Source organism: Lonchura striata, chromosome 35 (genome assembly GCF_046129695.1).
Source record: "Lonchura striata isolate bLonStr1 chromosome 35, bLonStr1.mat, whole genome shotgun sequence".
Taxonomy (NCBI): domain Eukaryota; kingdom Metazoa; phylum Chordata; class Aves; order Passeriformes; family Estrildidae; genus Lonchura; species Lonchura striata.
Window position 1 is genome coordinate 570,823 of NC_134637.1, and position 12,286 is coordinate 583,108.

At 45.1% G+C, this 12,286-nt stretch overlaps 1 protein-coding gene across 1 annotated transcript in view; it reads right to left on the reverse strand.

The window, feature by feature from the left end:
• The window catches only part of BCKDK (branched chain keto acid dehydrogenase kinase), a 28,576-nt gene that overhangs the window by 6,806 nt on the left and 9,484 nt on the right, over nucleotides 1-12,286 (reverse strand). The window contains exons 3-9 of the mRNA XM_077789576.1: nucleotides 12,138-12,206; nucleotides 9,586-9,696; nucleotides 8,179-8,226; nucleotides 6,083-6,202; nucleotides 5,026-5,124; nucleotides 3,247-3,320; nucleotides 931-1,059 (exon numbers count right to left, since the gene is read on the reverse strand). Of these exons, the coding sequence (XP_077645702.1) occupies nucleotides 931-1,059; nucleotides 3,247-3,320; nucleotides 5,026-5,124; nucleotides 6,083-6,202; nucleotides 8,179-8,226; nucleotides 9,586-9,696; nucleotides 12,138-12,206 (650 nt within the window). The remainder of the gene's footprint in view (nucleotides 1-930; nucleotides 1,060-3,246; nucleotides 3,321-5,025; nucleotides 5,125-6,082; nucleotides 6,203-8,178; nucleotides 8,227-9,585; nucleotides 9,697-12,137; nucleotides 12,207-12,286) is intronic.

Genomic DNA, 12,286 nt, shown 5'->3' on the forward strand with positions numbered 1-12,286 from the left:
CCCCAAAAATCCCAAAACAACCCCCAAAAAAACCCCCAAAAATCCCAAATTTGCCCAAAATCCCCGGAATTCGCCCCAAAATCCCTTCGGGTACCTCATGGCGTTCTTGAGCCACCAAAACCCCCCAAAAAATCCACTTTAAACCCCCCAAAACCCCCCAAAAATCCCCCTAAAATCCCCAAAAAACCCCCCAAAATCCCAAATTTGCCCAAAATCCCCGGAATTCGCCCCAAAATCCCTTCGGGTACCTCATGACGTTCTCGAGCCACCAAAACCCCCCAAAAAATCCACTTTAAACCCCCCAAAAATCCCCAAAAAATCCCTAAAAAAATCTCCTAAAAATCCCTAAAAATCCCAAATTTGCCCAAAATCCCCGAAATTTGCCCCAAAACCCCTTTGGGTACCTCATGGCGTTCTTGAGCCACCAAAACCCCCCAAAAAATCCACTTTAAACCCCCCAAAAATCCACTTTAAACCCCCCAAAAATCCCAAAAAAATCCCCAAAAACTCCCAAAAAACCCCCCAAAAAACCCCCAAAATCCGAAATTTGCCCAAAATCCCCGGAATTCGCCCCAAAACCCCTTCGGGTACCTCATGGGTTCTTGAACCACCAAAACCCCCCAAAAAATCCACTTTAAACCCCCCAAAAATCCCAAAAAAATCCCAAAAAATCCCCAAAAAAACCCAAAAAAAACCCCCCAAATCCGGAATTTGCCCAAAATCCCCGGAATTCGCCCCAAAATCCCTTCGGGTACCTCATGGGTTCTTGAACCACCAAAACCCCCCAAAAAATCCACTTTAAACCCCCCAAAACCCCCCAAAAATCCCAAAAAAATCCCAAAAAAACCCCCAAAAAAACCCCCAAAAAAACCCCAAAATGCGGAATTTGCCCAAAATCCCCGGAATTTGCCCCAAAATCCCTTGGGGTACCTCATGGCGTTCTTGAGCAGCTCGGGCAGGACGTAGTCCAGGGGCAGGGGGATGAAGGGGAAGCGCGCCGCCACGTGGCCGTTGATGCGCACGCGCGGCGCGTTCCCGTACTGGTGCTCGCACAGGCGCCTGCGACACGCGGGTGACATGTGTGACACATGTGATGTCTGACGTGTGACATGTGTGTGACACGTGTGTGACACGTGTGTGACATGTGACATGCGTGACACGTGTGTCCAGTGTCATTGTCACCCCTGTCCCCCATTGGCCCCGGGCTCGCAGAGGCGCCTGGAACACGTATGACACATGTGACATGTGTATGACACACGTGTGACATGTGTGTGACATGTGTGTGACACTTGTGTGACACGTGTGTCCTGTGTCATTGTCACCCCCATCCCCCATTGGCCCCCGGGCTCGCAGAGACGCCTGGAACACGCATGTGACATGTGTGACACGTGTGTGTGTGACATGTGACAGGTGTGACACGTGTGTCCCATGTCATTGTCACCCCCGTCCCCCATTGGCCCCCGGGCTCACAGAGGTGCCTGGAACATGCGTGTGACACGTATGACACGTGTGACATGTGTGTGATACGTGTGTCCCGTGTCATTGTCACCCCTGTCCCTCATTGGCCCCCGGGCTCGCAGAGGCACCTGGAACACGCGTGTGACACGTATGACACATGTGACATGTGTGTGACATGTGTGTGACACGTGTCCCGTGTCATTGTCACCCCCGTCCCCCATTGGCCCCCGGGCTCGCAGAGACACCTGGAACACGCGTGTGACATGTGACACGTGTGTGACATGTGTGTGACATGTGTGTGACACGTGTGTCCCATGTCATTGTCACCCCCATCCCTCATTGGCCCCCGGGCTCGCACAGGCACCTGCAACACACGTGTGACACGTGACATGCGCGTGACATGTGACACGTGTGACACGTGTCCCGTGTCATTGTCACCCCCGTCCCTCATTGGCCCCGGGCTCGCAGAGACACCTGGAACACGCTTGTGACACATGACACGTGTGACGTGTGTGACACGCGTGTGACACGTGTGACTCCACCTGCGTCACGTGTCACACGTGTACTTTGGGTGCCCCCAGGTGCCCCAAAATCCCCGTTTTTCACCCCAAATTCCAGCGGCTGTGCCCAGCTGAGTTTTGGGTGAATTTTGGTGAATTTTGGTGAATTTTGGGTGAGTTTTCGGTGAATTATTTTGGGTGAATTTTGGGTGATTTTGGGTGGATTTTGGGTGAATTTGGGTGAATTTTGGGTGAATTTTGGCTGAATTTTTGGGTGAATTTTGGCTGAATTTCGGTCAATTTTGGGTGAATTATTTTGGTGAATTATTTTGGGTGAATTTTCGGTGAATTTTGGGTTAATTGTTTTGGTGAATTATTTTGGGTGATTTTTGGGTGAATTTTGGCTGAATTTTGGGTAAATTTTTGGTGACTTTCGGTGAATTTTGTGTGAATTATTTTGGTGAATTGTTTTGTGTGAATTTTGGGTGAATTTTGGGTGAATTTCAGTGAATTTTGGGTGAATTTCAGTGAATTTTGGGTGAATTATTTTGGCGAATTATTTTGGGTGAATTTTGTGTGAATTTTGGCTGAATTTTGGGTGAATTTCAGTGAATTTTGGGTTAATTTTGGGTGAATGATTTTGGTGAATTGTTTTGGGTGAATTTGGGTGAATTTTGGGTGAATTTTGGCTGAATTTTTGGTGAATTTCGGTGAATTTTGGGTGAATGATTTTGGTGAATTGTTTTGGGTGGATTTTGGGTGGTTTTGGTGAATTGTTTTGTGTGTATTTTGTGTGAATTTTGGGTGTATTTTGGCTGAATTTTGGCTGAATTTCGGTGAATTTTGTGTGAATGATTTTGGTGAATTGTTTTGGGTGGATTTTGGGTGGTTTGGGTGAATTTTGTGTGAATTTTGGCTGAATTTTGGCTGAATTTCAGTGAATTTTGGGTGAATTTTGTGTGAATGATTTTGGTGAATTGTTTTGGGTGGATTTTGGGTGGTTTTGGTGAATTTTGTGTGAATTTTGGCTGAATTTCGGGTGAATTTCGGTGAATTTTGGGTGAGTGATTTTGGTGAATTGTTTTGGGTGGATTTTGGGTGAATTTTGGCTGAATTTTTGGTGAATTTTGGTGAATTTTGGGTGAATTATTTTGGTGAATTATTTTGGGTGGGTTTTGGCTGAATTTTGTGTGATTTTTGGCTGAATTTCGGTGAATTTTGTGTGAATGATTTTGGTGAATTGTTTTGGGTGGATTTTGGGTGGTTTTGGTGAATTTTGGGCGCCCACCTGGCGAAGTCGGCCCACTTCTCCACGAGCCTCTTGGGGGACAGGCGGGTGCAGATGATGCCGACGAAATCCGGCTGCGGATTGGGGCAAAAAAACGGGAAAACGGGAAAAGTGAGGAAAAACGCGAAAATTGGGGGGAAAATTGGGGGAAATGGGGAAATTTTGAGAAGAAATTGGGGGGAAATTGGGGAAAATTTGGGGAAAAATTGGGGAAAAATTGGGGGGAAATTGGGGAAAAATTGGGGGGAAATTGGGGGAAATTGGGGAAAAATTGGGGAAAAATTGGGGGAAATTGGGGAAAAATTGGGGAAAAATTGGGGGAAATTGGGGAAAAATTGGGGGGAAATTGGGGAAAAATTGGGGGGAAATTGGGGGGAAATTGGGGAAAAATTGGGGAAAAATTGGGTGGAAATTGGGGAAAAATTGGGGGGAAATTGGGGAAAAATTGGGGAAAAATTGGGGAAAAATTGGGGGGAAATTGAGGGGAAATGGGGGAAAAAATTTGGGGAAAAATTGGGAAAATTGGGGGGAAATTGGGGAAAAATAGGGGAAAAATTGGGGAAAAATTGGGGGGAAATTGGGGAAAAATAGGGGAAAAATTGGGGGGAAATTGGGGAAAAAATGGGGAAAAATTGGGGGGAAATTGGGGAAAAATTGGGGAAAATTGGGGGAAATTTTGGTAAAAATTGGGAAAATTTTGGGGAAATAGTGGGAATGTAAGGAAAAATTGGGGGTCAATTGGGGAAAAATTGGGGAAAATTTGGGGGAAATTGGGAAGAAAATGGGGAAATTTTGGGAAAAATTGCAGAAAATATTTGGGGGAAAAATTGGGGAAAATAGGGAAAAAATTGGAAAATTTTGGAAAAATTAGGGGAAAATTGGGAAAATTTTGGGAAAAATGAGGGAAAAATTTGGGGAAATGGGGGAAAATTGGGGGAAAATGGGGGAAAATTGGGGGAAAATGTGGGAATTTTGGAAAAAAAGGGGAAAAATTGGGGAAAATTTGGGAATTTGGGGAAAAATGGGAAAAATTGGGGGAAAATTGGGAAAAACTGGGAATTTTTGAAAAAAGGGGGAAAAAATTGGGGAAAATTTGGAAAAAATGAGGGAAAATTGGGAATTTTGGAAAAATGGGGGGAAATTAGGGAAAATTTGGGAAAAATGGGGGAAAAATTGGGGAAAAAATGGTAAAAATTAGGGAAAAAATTGGGGAAAATTTGGGAAAAATGGGGGAAAATTGGGAATTTTGGATAAAATGAAGGAAAAATTGGGGAAAAAATGGGAATTTTGGGAAAAATGAGGGAATAATTTGGGAAAATTGGGAATTTTGGGAAAATTTGGGGAAAAATGGGGGAAAATGGGGAAAAATTGGGGGAAAATCTACCTGGTAGACCTGAACAGGGGAGCTCTGGGATCCATAGGATGTATAGGATCCATAGGATGTATAGGATACATGGGATCCATAGGATGTATAGGATCCATGGGATCCATGGGATCCATGGGATGTATGGAATCCATGGGATGTATGGAATCCATGGGATCCATGGGATCCATGGGATCCATAGGTGAGCTCAGGGGTCTATAGGATGTACGGGATGTATGGAATCCATAGGTCTCACCCTCTCCTCGTGCAGCCCCAGGTGGTGCACAGGGGATCCATAGGATGTATGGAATCCATGGGATCCATAGGATGTATGGAATCCATGGGATCCATGGGATCCATAGGTGAGCTCAGGGGTCTATAGGATGTACGGGACGTATGGAATCCATAGGTCTCACCCTCTCCTCGTGCAGCCCCAGGTGATGCGCCGCCAGCATCCGCATCCCCAGGCGCGACGTCAGCGTCTGGTCCAGGAACGGCCGCAGCAGCCGCGGGTCCTGACACGCCAACGACACGCCAACGACACGGCAACGACATGGAAAGGACACGTGAGACACGTGAGACACGTGAGAGACGGGAATGACACGGAAATGACATGGAAAGGACACGTGAGACACACGTGAGAGACGGGAACGACACGGGAACGACATGGGAAGGACACGTGAGGCACGTGAGACATGTGAGAGACGGGAATGACACAGGAACGACACGGGAAGGACATGGGAAAAACACGGGAAGGACACGGGAACGACACAGGAGGGACATGGGAACAACACGGGAGGGACACATGAGGAACACGTGAGGGACACGTGAGACACATGAGTCGGTGTGGCTCCAATGAAACGTCCCCAGGCGTGTCACATGTGTCACATGTGTGTCACACGTGTGTTACCTGTCCCAGGTGTCTCACACACGTCTCACACGTGTCACACACGTGTCACACACGTGTCACACACGTGTCACACACGTGTCACGTGTCTCACACATGCACACGCGTGTCACACGTGTGTCACCTGTATGTGTCTCTGGCACTCCCGCAGCCCCTCGGCCAGCAGCGTGTGTGACCCCAGTGTGTCACATACGTGTGTTACCTGTCCCAGGTGTCTCACACATGTCTCACACGTGTCACACACGTGTCTCTCACACGTGTCACACACGCGTGTCCCACGCGTGTCACCTGTATGTGTCTCTGGCACTCTCTCAGCCCCTCGGCCAGCAGCGTGTGTGACCCTACTGGGTCACACGTGTGTCACCTGTCCCAGGTGTCACACACGTGTCACACACGCGTGTCCCACGCGTGTCACCTGTATGTGTCTCTGGCACTCCCGCAGCCCCTCGGCCAGCAGCGTGTGTGACCCCAGTGTGTCCCACACGTGTGTCACCTGTCCCAGGTGTCTCACACATGTCACGCACACATCTCACACGTCTCTCACACGCGTGTCCCACGCGTGTCACCTGTATGTGTCTCTGGCACTCCCTCAGCCCCTCGGCCAGCAGCGTCACCACGTCCCGGTGATCCTCCAGGAGCTGCCGGAGCAGCGCGCAGAACCGGGACTCGTCCGTGTGCACGTGGATCTGACACGGCAGTTACACGGGAATTACATGGGAGTTACGTGGGAGTTACACACAGGCGTGGCAATGGCAGCAGCTGTGCCCAGGGAACCCCAAAACCCCAAAATCCCCGTTTTTCACCCCATTTCCACCGGGTTTTTTTGCCCCGCCCCTCCCAGGTGTGCCCAGGTGTGCCCAGGTGTGTTTTCGGTGCCCCAGGTGCCCCAGGTGTGCCCAGGTACCCCAAAATGTGCCCCAGGTGAGTGCCCAGGTGTGCCCAGGTGTGTTTTGGGTACCCCCAGGTGAATTTTGGGTGCCCCAGGTGTGTTTTGAGTGTGCCCAGGTAACCCCAAAACCCCCAAAATCCCCGTTTTTCACCCCACTGCTCCTCCCACCTGTGCCCAGGTGTGCCCAGGTGTGTTTTGAGTGTGCCCAGGTGTGCCCAGGTGTGTTTTTACTCCCCGAGATGTGCCCAGGTGCCCCCAAAATCCCCGTTTTTCACCCCATTTCCACCAGGTTTTTATTGTCCTTCCCCTCCCAGGTGCCCCCAGGTGAGTTTTGGGTGCCCCAGGTGAGTTTTGGGTGCCCAGGTGTGTTTTGGGTGCCCCAGGTGTGCCCAGGTACCCCAAAATGTGCCCCAGGTGAGTGCCCAGGTACCCCCAGGTGTGCCCAGGTGAATTTTGGGCGCCCCCAGGTGTGTTTTGGGTGTGCCCAGGTGTGCCCAGGTAACCCCAAACCCCCCAAAATCCCCATTTTTCGCCCCATTTCCTCCGGGTTTTTTTTGCCCCACCCCTCCCAGCCGTGCCCAGGTGTGCCCAGGTGTGCCCAGGTGAGTGCCCAGGTGTGTTTTACCCCCCCAAAACCCCCCAAAATCCCCATTTTTCACCCCATTTCCCCCGGGTTTTTTTTGCTCTGCCCCTCCCAGGTGTGCCCCAGGTGTGCCCAGGTGTGTTTTCGGTGCCCCAAGTGTGCCCAGGTACCCCAAAATGTGCCCCAGGTGAGTGCCCAGGTGTGCCCAGGTGTGCCCAGGTGTGTTTTGGGTGTGCCCAGGTGCCCCAAACCCCCCAAAATCCCATTTTTCACCCCATTTCCACCGGGTTTTTTTTGCCCCGCCCCTCCCAGCCGTGCCCAGGTGCTCTCAGGTGTGCCCAGGTGTGTTTTGGGTGCCCCCAGGTGTGCCCAGGTGTGCCCAGGTGTGCCCAGGTGCCCCAAACCCCCAAAATCCCCATTTTTCACCCCATTTCCACCGGGTTTTTTTGTCCCGCCCCTCCCAGGTGTGCCCAGGTGTGCCCAGGTGTGCCCAGGTGTGCCAGGTGAGTGCCCAGGTGTGTTTTGGGTGTGCCCAGGTACCCCCAGGTGTGCCCAGGTGCCCCAAACCCCCCAAAATTCCCATTTTTCACCCCATTTCCACTGTGTTTTTTTTGCTCTGCCCCTCCCAGGTGTGCCCAGGTGTGCCCAGGTGTGCTCAGGTGTGCCAGCTGTGCCCAGGTGAGTTTTTACCCCCCCAAACCTCCCCAAAATCCCCATTTTTCACCCCATTTCCACCGGGTTTTTATTGTCCTTCCCCTCCCAGCTGTGCCCAGGTGTGTTTTGGGTGCCCCAGGTGAATTTTCGGTGCCCCAGGTGTGTTTTGGGTGCCCCAGGTGTGCCCAGGTACCCCAAAATGTGCCCCAGGTGAGTGCCCAGGTGCCCCCAGGTGTGCCCAGGTGTGTTTTGGGTGTGCCCAGGTACCCCCAGGTGTGCCCAGGTGTGTTTTGGGTGTGCCCAGGTACCCCCAGGTGTGCCCAGGTGTGTTTTGGGTGCCCCCAGGCATGCCCAGGTGTGTTTTTACTCCCCGAAACGTGCCCAGGTAACCCCAAAATCCCCATTTTTCACCCCATTTCCCCCGGGTTTTTTTTGCCCCGCCCCTCCCAGCTGTGCCCAGCTGTGCCCAGGTGTGCCCAGGTGTGCCCAGGTGTGCCCAGGTGTGCCAGCTGTGCCAGCTGTGCCCGCTCGCTCACCGGGGGGAAGTCGCTGAGCTTCTGGAAGGCGCGGATGTAGAGCTCGTGCTGGGAGAGGGGAGAGGTCAGAGCAGCCCCAAAATTCCCCGAATTTTGGGGATTTTTGGGGATTTTTGGGGATTTTTGGGGAATTTTTGGAAATTTTTAGGGATTTTTGGGGATTTTTTGGGGATTTTTTGGAAATTTTTAGGGATTTTTGGGGATTTTTTGGGGATTTTTTAGGGATTTTTTGGGGAAATCTTGGGGATTCCTTGAGGATTTTTGGGGATTTTTTTGGGATTTTAAAGAATTTTTGGGGAATTTTGGGAAAGTTTGGGGGAATGCAGGGAATTTTGGGGGATTTTTTGGGAGATTTTTAGGGAAGCTTTGGGGGTTTTTAGGGATTTTTTGGGAATTTTGGGGATTTTTTTGGGAATTTTTTGAGAATTTTGGGGATTTTTTGGGGAATTTTGGGGATGTTTTTGAGAATTTTGGGGGATTTTAAAGAATTTTAATGGATTTTTCGGGAATTTTGGGGGATTTTAAGGGAGGGTTTGGGGGATTTTTGGGGATTTGGGGATTTTTGGGGAATTTTTTGGGGATTTTTGGGGGATTTTTGGGGAAGTTTTGGGGAATTTGGGGGATTTTAAAGAATTTTTTGGGATTTTTGGGGAATTTTGGTGAAGTTTTGGGGATTTTTGGGGATTTTTTGGGGATTTTTGGTGATTTTTTAGGAATTTTGGGGATTTTTTGAGATCTTTGGGGATTTTGGAGGATTTTCGGGGAATTTTTGGGGATTTTGGGAGATTTTTGGGGATTTTTGGGGGATTTTTGGGGAAGTTTTGGGGAATGTCGGAAACTTTTTTGGAGATTTTTGGGGAGATTTTTGGGGGAACTTTCAGGATTTTTTGGGCATTTTTGGGGAATTTTTGGGAATTTTAAATAACTTTTAGGGATTTTTGGGGAATTTTGGGGGCTTTTTTGGGGGCTTTTGGGTGATTTAGGTTGGTTTTTTTTTGGGGAATTTTTGTAGATTTGGGGGATTTCAAAAAATTTTTGGAGATTTTTTTAGGATTTTTTGGGGGGAATTTTGGCAATTTTTGTGATTTTCTTTTATTTTTCAAATACTTTTAATTTTTTTTTTAATTTTTCTGTAATTAATTCCCAATTATTTTTGGTACATCAGGGAATTTTGAGCTCCTATTTAAATTTTTGGATATTTGGGATTTTTTAAAAAAAATTCTTATTTAACTTTCAGAATTCTTCATTTTAATTTCAATTTTTGGCCGTTTTTTCGCCATTTTTTCACCGATTTTTTCCCGATTTTTTCCCGATTTTTCCCCGATTTTTTGCGGAATTTCCGGGAATTTCGCCCCCCTTTAAATTTTGGGTCTAATTCGGGAATTTTTGGGACTTTTGGGCGCTCACCACGTGCAGGATGGTCGGGTTGCAGCCGATGATGAAGGGAAGGTTCCGGAATCCCTGGATCCGGTGGGCGATGCGCACGGGCAGCTCCTGCTGCAGGTACCGGGCACTTTTCTGACCAAAAAAAACCCAATTTTGGGAAAAATCCTCATTTTTTACCACCCTCAGGCCCTCCTGGCAATCCGGGAATTTTCACACCCAAATTTCGGGGGGTTCTGCCCAACCAAAAGCAAAAAATTCCCTCAAAAATTTCAATTTTTACACAAAAATATTTCAATTTTTTAGTCTGAAATTTTCAATTTTTACACGAAAATATTTCAAATTTTTACATGAAAAAATTTCAATTTTTACATGAAAAAATTTCAATTTTTTACTCCGAAATTTTCAATTTTTACGTGAAAAAAATTCAATTTTTTTTAGTCCAACATATTCAATTTCTACCCCCAAATTTTCCACTTTCACACTAAAATTTTAGGTTTTCCAAAACATTTTAAGTTCTACCCCCAAATTTTCAACTTTCTCTCCAAAATTTTTAATTTTCCCCAAAATTTTCCATTTTACCCCAGAATTTTCCATTTTTACACCAAAAATTTCCCCATTTTTACCCAAAAATTGCAATTTTCCTCAATAATTTTTGTTTTACCCCAAAATTTCAATTTTCCCCTATAATTTTCATTTTACCCCAAAAGTTTCCATTTTTACTCCAAAACTGAAATTTTCACCTGAAAAGTTTCCATTTTTACCCCAAAATTTTGAATTCTTATCCCAAATTTTCAATTTTCACCCCAAAATTTTTATTTTTTACACCAAAATTTTAAATTTTCCTCAAAAATTTTAAATTTTATCCCAAAATTCTCAATTTTTACCCCAAAACTTCCAATTTTAACCCCAAATGTTTATTTTTTTCCCATTTTCCTCAAGAATCTTAAATTTCACCCCCAAAAATTTTCAATTTTCACCTCAAAATTTTAATTTTATGCACTAAAATTTTCCTCAAAAATTTTCAATTTTACCTCCAAAGTTTTCAAATTTCACCCCAAAAATTTTTAATTTTCCCCCAAATTTTAAATTTTACCCCAAAATTTTCAATTTTCACCCCAAATTTTTCCATTTTTACCCCAGAATTTTCAATTTCACCCCAAAAATTTTTAATTTTCCCCAAATTTTATATTTTACCCCAGAATTCTCAATTTTCAGCCCCAAAATTTTAATTTTTCCCCAAATTTTAACTTTTACCCCAGAATTCTCAAATTTCACCCCAAAATTTTTAATTTCCCCCCAAATTTTAAATTTTACCTCACAATTTTCAATTTTCACCCCAAAAATTTTTAATTTTACCCCAAAATTTTAAATTTTCACCCCAAATTTTTCCATTTTTACCCCAGACTTTTCAATTTCACCCCAAAAATTTTAATTTTCCCCAAATTTTATATTTTACCCCAGAATTCTCAATTTTCAGCCCAAAAATTTTAATTTTCCCCCAAATTTTAACTTTTACCCCAGAATTCTCAAATTTCAACCCAAAATTTTTAATTTCCCCCAAATTTTAAATTTTACCTCAGAATTTTCAATTTCACCCCAAAAATTTTTAATTTTCCCCCAAATTTTAAATTTTACCCCAAAATTTTCAAATTTCACCCCAAAATTTTCAATTTTCACCCCAAATTTTTCCATTTTTACCCCAGACTTTTCAATTTCACCCCAAAAATTTTTAATTTTTCCCCAAATTTTAACTTTTACCCCAGAATTCTCAATTTTTATCCCAAAAATTTTAATTTTCCCCCAAATTTTAAATTTTACCTCAGAATTTTCAATTTCACCCCAAAATTTTCAAATTTCACCCCAAAAATTTTTAATTTTCCCCCAAATTTTAAATTTTACCCCAAAATTTTCAATTTTCACCCCAAACTTTTCAATTTTCACCCCAAATTTTTCCATTTTTACCCCAGACTTTTCAATTTCACCCCAAAAATTTTTAATTTTCCCCAAATTTTATATTTTACCCCAGAATTCTCAATTTTCAGCCCAAAAATTTTAATTTTTCCCCAAATTTTAACTTTTACCCCAGAATTCTCAAATTTCACCCCAAAAATTTTTAATTTTCCCCCAAATTTTAAATTTTACCCCAAAATTTTCAATTTTCACCCCAAATTTTTCCATTTTTACCCCGTAATTTTCAAATTTCACCCCATAATTTTCAAATTTCACTGCAAAATTTTCAATTTTCACCCCAAATTGTTCCATTTTTACCCCAGAATTTTCAAATTTCACCCCAAATTTTTCCATTTTTACCCCGGAATTTTCAAATTTCTCCCCAAAATTTTCAATTTTCACCCCAAATTTTTCCATTTTTACCCCGGAATTTTCAAATTTCTCCCCAAAATTTTCAATTTTCACCCCAAATTTTTCCATTTTTACCCCGGAATTTTCGAATTTCACCCCCAAATTTTCAATTTTAGCAAACCTCCCCCCCCACAAAATTCAGGAAAAACCCCAAATTTTAGGAAACCCTCCCAAAATTTTGGGGACCCCCCGAATTTGGGGTCCCCCCTCACCAGGATGTGGCTGCCGTCCTGCGAGCGCCCCGAGTAGAGCATGGTGGTGGGGGTCAGGCGCACCGAGGGCTGAATTTGGGGGAAAAAAAGGAGATTTTGGGATTTCTCCCCAATTTGGGGAACGGGAGACCCCAAATTTGGGCTAAAAT